Raw genomic sequence first — 15,127 nt, 5'->3', positions numbered from 1 at the left:
TAGTTTTATATTAACTGTAGAGTAGACTTAAACTTTAAAATTTTGCCTTTAGTAGATATTCACACTTTTCTTCCTTGACTGGGAATAGCTGGTAGACCTCTTAAAAAAAAAAAAGCTATAAAAACTTCTTTTTACCTTACTATTTAAATTATTAAGTATTTATATGTACAGATGGGCAATGTGTACTTTTCTGAGTATGACTGTGAATCAAAATTTTCCCCTGTAGAATGCAAGGATCATATTTTTTATAGATGGATCAGAACAACTCTAGTCTCAAAGTTTACATGTAAACAAAGGTATTTATTTCAGATCTCTGAACTACATGGGGAGGGTGGTGGCTCCAGGGAATGAAAAAGAAGATAACGCCTTTGAGAACAACTCGGGTACGAGAGGATTCAACTTTCTAGAATAGGTGTTGAAGAAATATGTGTGTCTGACATAAGCCTTTTGTTTTAAAACTGTTATTTAGTTATAAGCAGCCTATTTTACAGTAAAATAATGCAGAGGCAACCAAATTCTAACCTTAAAAAATGGTTTGGTTTTTAGTTTACCAAAAGCAGTGAAAAGAAGAATTGATGCCTTGAAACAGCTCCAGGTGAAATGTGCCCATATAGAAGCTAAATTCTATGAAGAAGTACATGATTTAGAGAGAAAATATGCAGCACTCTATCAACCCCTTTTTGATAAGGTGGGAATACTATGTATCTAATCTTTGTCCCCTAGCTGAGTCAGTTCTGTTTGCATGCATGTAATTTTACATCTTCAATTACATTCTTTATTTGTCTAACACAGAGAAGAGAGTTTATTAATGGAGAAGCTGAACCCACAGATGCAGAGTCAGAATGGCACAGTGAAAATGAGGAAGAAGACAAACTAGCTGTGAGTACAAACTGGGTAATGAGCTACAGATATCAGATTGTCAGAATTAATTCCTGTACAGTGTCTACATTGAAAGACTAATCCTTGGAAATAAAGATTTTATCAGTAATGTGCTCCTATGATGAAGACACTGTTATGTCCAGTGAAAGCTTTCAGACTTTTAGTTTAGACTTTTTTCAAGTTTGTAACTTGAGTGAATTGAAAACTTGCCTTTGTTTGCACTGTTCGTAACCTGTTAACAGTATCTTTCTGATAATGGGTTCCATTCCAGTGCTACATGATACCCCAAGATAATAGAAGGCTGGCTGTTTGTCTGCCTGTTCCCTTTATTTTTGGGGGACATAATTAGCTTTCATTTCCATAAATACAGATTAGGCACACATCACCTAGTCATAAAATGGAATTGACCTAATAAAATGTGTGCTGGCTAGTGGATTCCTACTTGTCTAGTGAGTAGGAGCTATCTAGATTTAGGAGGGGTAATATAATCTGTAAGATGCCTTTTACTCTCCTGTCATCGTTTTTGGAGATGTATACTCATGGCTTGCTGCTTTTTCTCAGAGAAGTGACCTACTTAAAATGCTGTTTGCCATTGTGTCAGGTTTTCTTCGCATTTTTCCCTTGGCCCACTTTTCATTTTCCTTTTGTATACAAAGCTAATGGTTCTTTTTTTTTTTACTAATCTCATGAGATTTAGCATGACATGGTACTCCATGTGGATAAGCAAAAAGGTCTGTTAGGCTTTGTGTAGATGCAGCACTGACAGGCCATATTCCATGCAATCATAACATCAGAAACATGTCTAGATGGCAAGTAAACTGCTGCTTCATATTCCTGGCTAGTCATAACCCACGTAGCTGCTGTTCAGAAGATCTTATATATTTGCTGCTATCTAGTGGTGTAAAAGGAAAGGTGCAATGCAACTAATTCAGACTGTGAATTTCCTCTTGGGATGGAGAAGTGACTTAGTCATTCCCCTTTTTTATAATACCTGATGTCAGTTATGTGTAGGGAGTCCTGTATCACGAAAGATGAATAATTGAAGACATTGGTTATTTTTTATTATTACACTAAAACCAACTTTACCAAGTAGTCTGTAAAATTGGGAAGCTAAAACAGTGTTTCAGAGGGCAAAGTTAAAATTTAAGATTTTAGATGAAACACTGTAAATGGCACATGAAGCCACAGGAATGAGATGAATAAAAAACTATAAATATTTTTTTTCCTGTTTGTAGAAAGATAGAGGTGTTTTAATTATTTCTGTTTGTCAAGTTGGTGAAACTGTCACTTGGTCTGATAGTCTTTGTACAGAAGAATTCCAGATGAGTTGAAAGTAAATCTGAATTAAATGTGTGTATGTTTAGTTGTGTAAATAAACTTTGTGCCTCTTAACTTCATTTACAGAAAAAAATAGTGTAAACTTCAAATGTTCCTTAAACACAGCTTCAGAGATGGCAAATGTTTCATACATCTACCTCTGTTCATTAATATATTAAGTTATTGCATTTTGTTTCTTAAATATTTCTGTATTTGTTTCACAGGGAGACCTGAAAAATGTAGTGGTAATAGAAGAAAAAGCAGAAGCAGAGGAGACAAATGTCAAAGGAATTCCAGACTTCTGGTTTACTATCTTTAGGAACGTAGATATGCTAAGTGAATTAGTACAAGTAAGTTTCTCCTATGAAAAGACTAACTTCTGTCCTATGCTAAATGAGTTGCTGCTTTTCCCAATTAGTAGTGAGTGCTTGTGAAATGTGTGCGAGGCACCAAATTTTTGAGTCTTTAGAATCCCTAATATTATTTATATTATATTATATATTTATATATAATAATATAATATTATATATATAATAATATTTAATATGAAGGCAGATGAGGGACAAACAGAACAGCTGACCCAAACTGCTAAACACTATGTGGATTGTTTAAGAAATTATCTTGTAACAACCCTTTTAGTTACTGAAATGCAAGTTTATGTGCTGCTTGCAACAGCTATTCCCCTGTAGTTTTGTTAATTTAGCCCCAAAAGGATTATTTTTGCAACGATATTATAAGCATACCATGGACTGGTTGAATTTGTGTTAAATAGCTTATGTAGTTTTTCCCTCAGTTATATTAATTGCTTTTAACACTGTTAAGGAAGACTTCCCTGAAGTGTATCTTTCAGTATATCTTGCTGGCAATAAATACCTTGAATGAAGTTATCTTATATTCAGTAACCATTGTGCAGTCTAGCACGGCAGCAGCTTTATTCGCTGAAGATGAGGCCTGATAATTGAGAATTTGGCACATGGTATCTGCAACTATGATTAAGAAATTTGGATCCAAATCTGAACTCTAGCTGAAATTGTTGAATAATTACAAGGTTTGGTTCTTTCTTAAGAACAGGCTGAACAAGGAAGCTAGGTTAAAATTTTGTTCTTAAAAATATTGCCTGCTGAATAGGAATGTCTTTTCTTTTTTTTTTTTTTTTTTCTTAGGAGTATGATGAACCAATCTTGAAACATCTGCAGGATATTAAAGTTAAGTTTTCTGAACCTGGACAGCCTATGGTGAGTTTTCTCTGGTTGTTTCTCATGAAGACTGTAGTAATGAAGTGAACAGCATTTCAAAATTTTCATTCCATTTTCTTTGACTGGAATGTGTGTGGAGGGTTTCTTTCCAGGCTAATACCTTCATGCTTTGCCTTTTAAAGATTTACCTTCAGCTTTCCTGACTTTTTGCTCCTTCATCCTTAGCCTGGATGCTTCTGACATCATTGTACTTTCTGGATTAAAATTCTGACTCGATTCTGTCTAGGTTTCACTTTCTTCTTCTCTCTCAAATTCCAAATTAGCTATTCTTACTAATAAAGTTACATGGCTTCTTTTGGATTGAAAATGAATTGTGGAAAAAATTTCTGAGTGCTACTTACTATATTGAACATTTCATCAAAAGAAGAGATATGACTTAGTAGTATTAATCAAAAACAATGATGATGGATATTGTGCCTATTGATAAGGTTAGAAAAATATGTTAGATGGTCTTCTGAAAGTGTACCTAATGAGTAATTTTTAAAGTAGAACTTTGCCTTTTGTTTTTTTGGATTTGGAAATTGTTTTCTTGTTTAAGTTCAGTGTACAGAGAAACAGACACTGTTGAAAAGTTGTTCTGTTGCTTGTTTAATTCCTGCAGGCTATACTTATTCCCTGAACCCCTTTTGAGGGGGAGGCAGGGAGAAGGATGGGACTTGAGCCAGCACATCCTTTCTTTAAACTTCATCCTGTGGCTTTTTCCTTATGTTTGGTATTCTTTGTCTTACGGAGTTAGTCTCCTGACAAAATCTAAAATAAATGCAAGAAATGCTTCACTGAAGATTCACGTAAGAAAGATGGAAGGACTTCCTCAAAATACCTTTTAAAGGTTAATAATGGCTGAAGCAAAGTTGGTTTTAGTCCTTATTGTCTTTCTCCTATTAGTAGCAAAACACTTGCGCTGATAGTAGGCAAGGGAAGTAGTACAGGCAGGGAAAAACTGGGAATTAAAGTCCTCAATATTGCTAGGGCTGAAGGAGAGGATGTGAGTTTTATGAAGAAAATTATCGTTCAAGCACAAAGTAAAGTATTCTAAGAAGTTGGTAGGTTTTATCTTGAAGCGTATCTATTTGGTGGCATTTGGATTATTTGGGAATAATTGGTTTTGCCTACAGCATTTTTGTGTTCACATTCAGCTTTGTTTTACGGTACCTTAAGTTGAAGAACTGCTCTTTAAAGATCAATGGATTTATCTTGTCTTGCACTGTTCGTAACCTCTTGACAGCATATTTCTGTGAATAGGTTCCATTCCAGTGCTACATGAAATCCAATAGTGGAAGGCTGACAAATTCCATGTGCCTTCTGTGTTTGGAAACAAAAGGATGCATCCCTAACTACTTGAGTGAAACCTATTAACCAGTTGTGTGTGACTGTCTTGTCCGGAGTTCCCTGGCTAATGAAAATTGCTGCAGCAGTGGTAGCTTTGTACCCTAAAAAGTTCACATAACCAGTGTATAATAAATATACTAATTCTGCTGGGGATTATGTTTTGCCGCTAAAATAAATATACATATGTAATAGGAATTTTCTGACTTAATATTGACCCAAAGTAATTAACTGTAGTTACAGTCCTCCAAAAGTAGATTTACCTGGCTGCAGCAGTGGTGCTTCAAAGTTCAGTTTGCTATAGCTTGTGTATATAAACTTCTATTTGCATGAAGCATAAGCTATTACTATTTGCTTTTATTTAATTATAATCATATGAATAAACTTACATACATTTGCATAAATATGATTTCTACTTACATATCTATTTGGACATCAGGATCTTAGCTAGCATTTTCAGACCTGGATGATGCATCTGGGTATAACATCAGTAAGTAGCTTAAAATAAGGAAGTTCTCTTTTTTTGAACTTCATGAGAACATCTCGTATTACAGGAAAAATCTAGAAATACATGCTCCAAAGGTAAGCTGACATCAAAAGCAAAGATGTCCAAATAAAGACTACTGGAAAGGTTATTACAACACTTCAAATAGTATGTGAAACTTGAAGCTTTTTATTGTCTCCTGGTTAGCAGGTATAGAATGAAATATTGAAATGCAGTCCCTGCAGATATTTTTGTCTTGCTAGTCCTCAGGATCCTGCATGCTAAGTAGTGCTACTGGTTACCTATTTATAGCCCAGTGATGGTTTGTGCATTTATTTGGGTATGAGTGTTAGTCGCTGGTAGTGGATAAGCTAAGTTTGTAACTCTTCCCCTGAGCGTGTTTGCTAGAGAGATTTGCCCTAGCTGAAGACACCCTCCAAACCTTACTAGCTTCTCATATTGCTTTAAAATAGCAGTAAAGCTGAAGTAGACGTTGTGAAGCCAACACAGATATTCCAGTGCACGTATGGTTCCCAGTGGCTTCCTTTCCTTAAACTGTGAGCATGTGATTGAGAGGATGGCAAGGCAGACTTGGGTGATTACAGACCATTTTCTGGCCTGAGTCTGAAGAGTGCCTGGGGAAGTATGTTCAAGTCTAGTGTTTTTGGCAGTTATCTAATCTATTTTGTATTCACACTAGGTCTAGTTTTTATGGCATATTTCTGGTGGAGTAAATAAAATATTTAAGGTAACTGTTACGCATGCTGTGCTGTAGGTATGGTGATGTTGGGGGTTTTGACTTTGAACCCTTCTGTGTTGTTGAACTGACCTGCAGACTTTTTCCAACTTCAAGTAACTAAAGCAATGCTGCTTTATTTAACCTTTATTAGTTTCCCCTGTTCTGAGGCAGCTTTTTTTTTTACTTTTACGTAGCTCATAGTTGATCCTGAGTGCAAAGTGGGAATATGTAGCACTGTGGAAGCAGGTTTTGAAAGCTTTACAGTTTTGAAAATCGATGCACTGTATATGCTGGAGTTTTCTGTAACTGGAGCCTTTTTCTCTCTGTGTAAGAAGCTGAAGTTCTGCAATTAATTTTCAGGTGCCACAGGAGGCTCAAACATAAGCAGAAACACCTGCTTCAGGCTGTAACCTGTTAAGACGTGTAATTTCAGGTTTCAGTTTATGAAGTCAGTAGTGTTCTGCAGGATTTTCTATTATCAAATGGAAAAACCCCTCTGGTTCATGGTGGAGTGCACTGTTTAAATACAGACCTGCAACCTAGATTTTTCTTTCTAAGTAGAAAGTCTGTTTCAGTCTCCTAAGTTTATCACATTGAATGATCAGAGTTGGGTGAGTAACAGAACCTCCTGATAGTGTTATTCTGACATCAGAATTACTTCAGAATAACGATTTCATCATCCCTAGTCAAAGGATGATGTCTAGGCTTCCATAGAAAACAAAACCAAAACTTTTCTCTAAGTACTTATTTCTAAGGTTGCTTTTAAGACAGCAGTTTTATATGTAAAGGTGAATGAAATGTAGTAATTACATTATTTTAAGTTGAATATTAATACTACCCAAGGTTGTTCTATCATCCTGTGTGTTCAGAATTGGTTGACATTCTTCATTTCCTGCTTCTGCTGTAGTTTGAAAGATGTCTGCCATCAAATTCTTTTCCTGTGTTCAGAGGAATTGAATTGAATTGAATTGAATTGAATGAATGAATTGAAATAACTGCATCAGCAGAATTACCATGGTAAAATTTAGTGGTAACAAAATTATAATGGAAATTTCTTCCAGTCTTTCTCATTAGAGTTCCACTTCGGGCCCAATGACTACTTTTCTAATTCAGTCCTGACAAAAACATACAAGATGAAGTCGGAGCCAGACAAGACAGATCCCTTTTCATTTGAAGGACCTGAAATAGTTGATTGTGAGGGGTAAGGAAAACTTAACATTTGAAAACCTTTCTGAAGTAATAGTCTGCATTTTCCAGATGCTGCTTTTTCTTACTGTGATAATGATTAATATCAAATAAAGTTTTTGCTAACTTAAAAACTGGGAATGTTTGTAGGGATGATGATGGTGATGATCTTAGCTTCAGCATGCAGAAGTAACAGATATGTAGATACATTTTAACATAGTGTGCATTTTACACGCTTTCAAGGTAGCTTACACCTTTCAAATTTAATAGATTGCTAATGAGGTAACAGGCCTTGTATTTCCAGATAACTGGGTAAATTCCTTCTAGTCATTACATTTCATAGACCCCCATCCTCAGTCTGATAAGTAGCTTTAGACTCTCTTGGACTCTTGCTCATCTCCTCAGCAATTTTTATTCCAGCAGTTGTTTTGAATCTGACAGGAATTGGTCATATGTGTGATCTGCTCTTTAAGCCTGTTTTGAGGCTGGAACATACTGGCCATGCAGTTTAGTTCTGGCAGTTGTGGCTAATGCAGCAATTTATTTTTTTTTGTAAAATATGTTCAGAAACTGACTGTGGGATGGCAAATTCTCATCTCTGTTCTGGAAGCCTAGTGAGTTGGACACCACATCAGTTTTTCATTGGGTAAAAGATCATTCCATCTAACGTAATGCTTTCTCTTCCCATCAGCGATCTCTGCTCTATAACCAATGTTCAGTGCCACGTCAGAGCAGAGCTGACACAACTGAAATGTTTTTGTACCTTATTTTTCTTAGCTTCCATGGTGTTTTTTCTTTTGGGTTTTGGTTGGGGGTTTTTCCCCTTGAAGGATGTGTTTTGGGTTTTTCTAGGAGGGGTGTGTGTGTTAGTTTAAAAAACAAACGCTTAAGAAATGCCAAATACTTGCTTTATTGAAGGCACCCTGACAACCTCAAAAGTTTTTGGCTTCTAGTGGTATATGTTAGCTTTTGAATTGAGTGTTCACCTACAGTGAGTCAAAACGTCTACTTGCATGTTTAGTGAAAGTTGTGCCTAGGTAAAAGGCTAGTCCATTTTGAAGAAAACTGTAGTTAATTACAGCAAAATGTTTTCTGTTTAAGCCCTACAGAGGAATCCCTTTCTAAAATTGCTGGTATGTCAAAACTTTGATTTCAGTTCATGTTTCCTGATGAAGGTTTTAAATACTGGAATAAGTAGAGCAGGAAAATATTTCTGTGGCTTTTTATACAGGTTAACTATAAAACTGTTGACTTTGACCATTTATCTATAGGACAAGTTATTTTGGGGCGCTTAAGGGTTACGGTGACACCATGATTTCAGTTAGAAGAGAGTGGCTGTGTTTACCACACAGGCTTTGCCATGTGCAGTTTTGGGTAAAACTGTAGGTGGATGGAGAGAGTCTTTTAATTGAGATAAGCGTCTGTTTGCACAGTAGCAGAAGGGAACTGAAAAGTAAGGTCTTCCTGCTGAACTTGACTGCCAAGGCAGTCTGAGCACTGCTCTTTGGAGAGCTAAAACGTGCCTCTCCCTGGCCACTCTTTGTGCATTTAATTTTAGGGTAACTGGGCACTGCCTTGGCCTGTAGTGAGAGAACATAATGTATTGTTTTCTACTAGTCTGACTGTTGGAAGAATGATTCTCAACTGTTGGGATTTTTCTGGAATAGCTTAATCACATCCTTGGTTACAAAACCTCGGTAGCACAGGGTAAAGAGGTATTAAAGTATGGGTGGGGTGGGGGTAGTGGTTACTCTGTGAAGACAAACTAGCCCTTTAATTTAGGGAAATACCCAATATGTCCAACATACACACAGTTTCTAGCACTACAGTGCATCTACTTGACATCTTGTCAAGCAGATTCAGTTGACAATGTGTGTAAAGCTAGCTTTATCTGAAGAATGATAAGCCATCTTTGCCTTGATATTTGTTGCTCTAATACTCAGTTCTGTATTTTCACTGATGTCATATGTTAAAATGCTGTTTCCCACGTGTTGTCTCTAGATGTACTATTGACTGGAAGAAAGGAAAAAATGTTACAGTTAAAACAATCAAGAAAAAACAGAAACACAAGGGTCGAGGCACAGTTCGGACAATTACTAAACAAGTACCTAATGATTCTTTTTTTAACTTCTTCAGCCCAATAAAGGGTAAGCCTGGAAATTGAGAATTTAGGATTCTTAATGTCTTGTGTTTTATTTATATGTATTTGTATTTATACAGCTTAAACCTACAAACTGTTTATGCTGTTGCATTATGTACTTTGCTCTTACTAGAGGAAGATAGCAAACTGCAGTCCATCCAAACAGGTCATTTCGTTTGGATGGTATTCTGTAGATTTTGGTCTCTAGGTGTGCTGTGTAAACGGGATTCCTAGTATAGAAAGAGCCTCATGTAGAACCCCCTAAAGAAGTTGACTTGTGCTACCACAGGATGGCTCCATGCATCAATCTGAGGTTTTTAACTTGTAAAAGAAATCTATTCTGGTGTTGGTCATGTCCTAGCATGTTGGTTTCATTTAAACATTTGTGCTAAGTGATGGAACTTCCTGTGGCTTGTTCTGCGATCAATTAGTGATCCCTAATGCTCCATACATACCTTCCTAATTTTCCTAGTTATCTAATGTAAGATGCGCACTCACATATTTAAAACAATTTACATGGATTCCAAAATAATTACTTCTTCTTGATACATCTCCCATTGTACCTCTTTTTTTTTTTTTTTTTTTTCCCCCTTCCCCCAAACACGAGTGGAAGAAGCAGTTTACTTTGGACTTCAGAGGTGTACTGAACAAAATGGACACTAGTTCTTGATTCATGCATTGGGCTATTATGGACTACCTGTCCCTTCTAAATACCACTGCAAATCCCTGTGTTGCATGGGGATAGGAAAAAGTGATAAGTATTTCCAAAGTCAGAGTTTGTTTGGTATAGAAATGTCCTTTAACTTCAACAACTTTATATTTTTGTTACAGGGAGTTGCTGCTTTCAGAAAGGGATGGAGACTTGTATGTCTCATGATGCACACAAAGTATTGTAGTATTTTTAAAATACTTAAAGGACATACTCTGGAGGTAGCAGTATAAGAAAAATAAGACTATGACATCTGCTGGCAGTTGATAGTTGCATTTTCAACTTGAGACTGAGCCAAATTATCACTTTCAGAGTACCATGGCACCTAAGTAGAGGAGGAAAATTTGTTTTTTAGGGGGTTTTCTGTTGTTTTTTTCGTTGCTTACAAAACAAAAAACCCAAAACCACCCTGTTCCTTGCTGGTTATAGTAACAGGCAGGTCTTTTCCCAACAATGCTTTGCAAATTCATGACAAAACATTAACCTGCTTGGTAGCATCTGTGTTCGGAGAGAGGCGAGGGTTTGTAGTGCTCTAGCAAAATAAAGTTCTTGTAATTACAGCATTAATATAGAAACAAAATGTGTTGCTCTTTGAGGGGAGAAATGTGATCTGCATACCTTTGGATCCCATCTTTTTAGAAAAATTATTTCCTGTGCAAAAATCTTTACATGAAAATGGTAGCTTTGATGCTGTTATTACAGCACATAAAATTCTTGCAAGTGGAATTTCTCTGGGTTTAATTTAGGATAAATCTCAATTGCCTGTAAAGGTTTAATAGCTTGTGAAGACTTTACAAACCCCAGTCTTTTTTCTGGTATGAGAAGGTCTTTATTTTTGCTGTGTTTTGTCTTCTTGAATATTGAGGTGGTCTAGACTATACAAACTTTCTTAAATTTACTGTCTTGTCTTTTTGCAGTATCTGGTGATGGAGAGTCATTGGTAAGTTTGTTTCTGAAATGGTGCAATTGCTTTGCCATATCTTTTTGTGCTGAACATCTCTGTAGCGCCTGTTTGGGTTCTTTTACGAAGTTCTGTGTGTTTTTATTGTTGTTTTTGCTTTTGACAAAGTTGCGTTTCATCTTGATAAAATGAGGTAGTATTGACTCCTCCAAGGAATCCTTTGACAGTTTGCTGCTATACATCTTGCTGATCAAATACATCTATAATGGTCACTGTTGAGAAGAGGTCATTATTTTCCCTAGGCAGTTAGTGCTAATGTGTGGCTGGTATCTTGATTTTTGTTTAAAAATCAATCTGAAGCAGTCTGAACAGTTCCATAACATCAGGTGTCAGAACCAGCAGAGTCTGTATGAGCCTTTTTCGTAGAAGGTGTTGCAGCAGGCGAGTAGCCTGTATGTATAAAGTAGGAAACTTTTAAAATAAACCTCAGTTCTGCAAATCTGAATTTACACTTGCAATATTTCTTTTATTCTTACAAAGCTAAGTATACTGAAAGTACATATGACCTGAAGGTTGATGTTGATGACAGTGTGATGTTTCTCAAACCTGTAACTTTGAAATACTTTTGTTTGTTCCTCTGTAGCACATCACATTTTTAGTAGAAAAATCAAACCGTCTTGCTTTACAGGATGAAGATTCAGAGTTTACTTTAGCAGCAGATTTTGAAATTGGACACTTCTTCCGTGAAAGGATAGTCCCTCGTGCTGTGCTTTATTTCACTGGGGAAGCTATAGAGGATGATGATAATGTATGTATGCTATCACCATTTTGTTTATTAGTCACCATGTAGATAGAAGCATTCTCTTTCTTTTCTGATTAGACTAGTGTGTAGTATTAATTATAAGAATAAGAAAAAACTGGAAGAGATTCCTATTGCTGGGGAGTAGGAAAGGCAACTACAATAGGAGAAACAACTATTTGCTATGAGTTGTTAATCTTTGCGTCTTTAAGGGGCTTAGTTCCAGTTACTGTGTCTGAAAGTGCTAGACCTATTACTGCAGAAGATTTTATGCAAATATTAGCAGAGCTAATAAAACCTTGGGTTTGTTTTTCAGTTCGAAGAAGGAGAAGAAGGTGAAGAGGAGGTGAGATGCATACTGTATCTTTTATGGATAACTAATTACCTACTATGTTCCAGTTCCAGAAATAGTCCTATATGGAGCAGAAAAATAGTTGTTCATAAATGCTCTTGTGTATGATACTTCTTTCCAAAAGAGTTCAGCATTCCTTACTTGCAAAATCTATGGCTGTTTTTCCTCTTCACAGAAGTACTTTGTGCAAGAACATTTAACCTTTTTTTTTTTTTTTTCCCCCTAGTATTTTAAAAGCTGCTTTCTGACGTGAGTCAAAAATTAAAGATGAGCTTTTTTCTTGACTGTTGCATGATATGAACCTTCAGTCTTATTTTTAAATATCTGTTGCTTAGGCAGTAGTGGAATTCAGCTGTTAGCTTTCAGTTGTCATAAGCGTGAAGACTCGGCATTGCTAAATGTAAAGTAAAAAAGAAGAGTGAGCAACTGCTCAGGATAAAGACTTAATTTAGGCTGGAATCTCTAGTATACCAAGACCTCTGGTCCGTTTACAGTAGTGTTGTGTGAGTACAAACATAGTGTAAAAGGCTTTGCACAAAACCACTAAATGGTACCATACTTAAATGAAATAATATCCTTTACAGATAATGATATTTTTATTTTACTGCTTTTACTGTGGTGTTCTTGCTGATTGGTTAAAGGTACATACCTGACTGTCAACAAGCTCACCATAGTAGAGTATATCAGAAGTTATCAAGCTGGAGGTCTGACATGAGCTGGCAACCTTCAGCATGCAGTCTCTTTTTTTTTCTCCTTGCAAGCTGCAATGCAGACCTCTGGGCTTAGGCTGTTGATTGACTAAACGTTTTCTTATTTTTATTTTTAAGCTGGGTCTTGATAGAAGTGTATGTGTATTTTTAATGTGCCTCTAGTGCCAGATGTTACTACTTGGATGTAGGCATGTGTACAACAGAGTGTGAAAATACTGCAAAATCCTGTGCAGGAATACATAGCCTGCCCATAGTAATCCAAATAGATAGAGACTCTTTGGAAGGAGGCCAAAACAAAAAAAAATTAGATGTATTTACTTATTACCAGAACTGTAAAATTCCAAATAATAGCTCAGGTACAAGTTAAAAAATTGTTGAGAGACTGCAGCAGCTTATGTAGAAAGGTTGCCTTAAGCCATGCTGAATCTTTTAAATCTGTTTTCAATCTTCTTTTAAAGATTTTGCTTTAAGATTTTGAAGATGCTGAATTCTTTTAAGTCAGCCCAAGTAGTTTTAATGTTGACATCTGAAACACTGTGGAATACAGTTATAATATAATTTGCTATTTTGTTTATTCTCCATTACAAAAAGTTGCACTTTTAACCTGTTTTAATTTCTGTTAGTTTATCTCTATTTTGTCATAGGAGTTGGAAGGGGAAGAGGAGGGAGAAGAAGAGGAAGATGCAGAGAGTGACCCTAAGGTACGGATTTTTGTGTGCATAGTCATAATGCAGACTATAATCATGAGCAATGTAACTAAGGTTGTAATAGTTCGTGAAAAGATAAATAAATTACTAAAAAACAAAAACCACCCTAGTTTGTGACTGCAATGTTTTCATCTTCTTCAGCACTCAAATTGCTCTTAAAAGAAAAGTCAATGTTTCCTTAAATCGAGAAAACGCAGGTTTTGTCTTCCAACCTGCACCAAGAAAAAGTTAATTTCTGAACTGTGTGCCTTTACTTCTTAATGGTGTCTCTGTATAATAATATATATTCTTCTTTTAGAAAGGTCTTATTTCAAATATTCTGTGGCTGGATTTCAACTTAGAATTAGTCTGACAAATCTCAACTAGTTTGCTTGTTTATTTTCTTTCTTTTAGAATTGTTCTTTCTGGTTGTCCTGATGGCTGCATGTTAGACTCCACGTGTCTGTACTTAGCTAGAAATAAAAAAAAGTTAGTCCCCAACTTTGAATTTCAAACTTTACGAGACCTGGGGTTTTAAAATTCAGCTCCTTCTGATAGGTATTTTTCAGTCCTTCAGTCACTGTAAAGTTGACACTTATATTTAGTGAAGCTAGGGCATTGATGACAGGCTTGTGTTCGTTTAGTTCTTAAAACGTCAGCTTTTAATTTTTTTATGAAGGTACAGATGAAAAAGTCAAAGGCATGCAAAACTGCTTGATCTCTGGATGAAAGTCTTAACAGCAGCTTAACAAGTCACTCTTCTGAGCAGAATTTCAGATACATCGTCATATCACTAGTAAATGCTTTTTGTCACTGTATCAAGAATTGAGCTTGTTTTTCTTTTATGAGAAACACTGTATACTAAAGAATGTCTGTCTTGTGGAAAGATCGATCAAACAGGATTAGAGTGGCAGAAATGAGCATTCTGCAGGATCAAACTGCAGTGGTGTACCTGTAATGGGGAAAAAGTGGGACAGCTGAGAAACAAAATGTTAGTTCTGAGTTGAAGTATATTTGTGCTAAGTATCAAATATCCTTTTAAAGGATTTGGTATTCTGTAGGAAAAAAGCTTACAGTATCTTGGAAGGTTATAGTTGTTGCCTTCTGTGTTATTTTGTACGTTTCACTTTTCATTCATGCTGACAGTTCCTTTCAATTTTTTCCCATTTAGGTGTAAATTTAAGTCTGTTTATCATTCATACATTTCTAGGTAAGGTGGAATTCCATTCATACCTAACTTCCAAGAGTCCCATTTGTAGCCATGCAATGTGGTTTGTTTTCTAGGGTTTTCTGTTCTGTTTTGGTTTTTGTTATTTCCTTGTGTGGGGAAAAGAAATAGGGGAGTGGTGACTTCAGAGTTTAGGTTTTATTAGTAACAAAAAAAAAAGTGTGTAGAGATGAATGCATTTTAAATCATATAATTAAATTAGATCTTTCAGAATGACCTCTCTGCCTTCCTGGCTTAACTTCTGCTTTGCTATTGTAGCAGTCAAACTATATTATCTATACAAGATAAAAGATAGTGACACTTGTCAGACTTCTTTTTCCTGGTTTCTGATTTGATGTTGTGTCTCTTTAGTGTTTCTATTATTTATTAAATATCTCCTCTGCTCTTCTTAAGAACTTTTGTAAGTCATCAGCTTC

General features: G+C 35.9%; 1 protein-coding gene and 2 non-coding genes across 6 annotated transcripts in view; all 3 read left to right on the top strand.

Annotated features, from left to right (window-relative positions):
• Positions 1–15,127, top strand: part of NAP1L4 (nucleosome assembly protein 1 like 4) — a 29,228-nt gene that overhangs the window by 7,402 nt on the left and 6,699 nt on the right. Inside the window, exons 6-16 of one of the 4 annotated variants that reach the window (XR_012660763.1) lie at positions 547–688; positions 793–879; positions 2,421–2,546; positions 3,360–3,431; positions 7,063–7,202; positions 9,188–9,333; positions 10,953–10,975; positions 11,625–11,744; positions 12,052–12,081; positions 13,421–13,498; positions 14,655–14,693. Coding sequence is in view for 2 of the 4 variants with exons in the window: in XM_075094589.1 (XP_074950690.1) it covers positions 547–688; positions 793–879; positions 2,421–2,546; positions 3,360–3,431; positions 7,063–7,202; positions 9,188–9,333; positions 10,953–10,975; positions 11,625–11,744; positions 12,052–12,081; positions 13,442–13,498; positions 14,655–14,660 (949 nt within the window). In the remaining 2 variants the exon portion in view is untranslated. The remainder of the gene's footprint in view (positions 1–546; positions 689–792; positions 880–2,420; positions 2,547–3,359; positions 3,432–7,062; positions 7,203–9,187; positions 9,334–10,952; positions 10,976–11,624; positions 11,745–12,051; positions 12,082–13,420; positions 13,499–14,654; positions 14,694–15,127) is intronic. The other 3 variants (XM_075094589.1, XR_012660762.1, XM_075094588.1) reach the window with 3 other exon arrangements.
• LOC142058183 (small nucleolar RNA SNORA54) lies at positions 1,096–1,224 on the top strand. Its single transcript, XR_012660875.1, has one exon. It is a non-coding gene; the product is annotated as a small nucleolar RNA SNORA54 (small nucleolar RNA).
• LOC142058184 (small nucleolar RNA SNORA54) lies at positions 4,652–4,772 on the top strand. The gene has a single exon (XR_012660876.1). It is a non-coding gene; the product is annotated as a small nucleolar RNA SNORA54 (small nucleolar RNA).

Source organism: Phalacrocorax aristotelis, chromosome 5 (genome assembly GCF_949628215.1).
Source record: "Phalacrocorax aristotelis chromosome 5, bGulAri2.1, whole genome shotgun sequence".
NCBI classification, from domain to species: Eukaryota; Metazoa; Chordata; class Aves; order Suliformes; family Phalacrocoracidae; genus Phalacrocorax; species Phalacrocorax aristotelis.
This window is presented reverse-complemented; position numbering and strand designations above follow the sequence as displayed.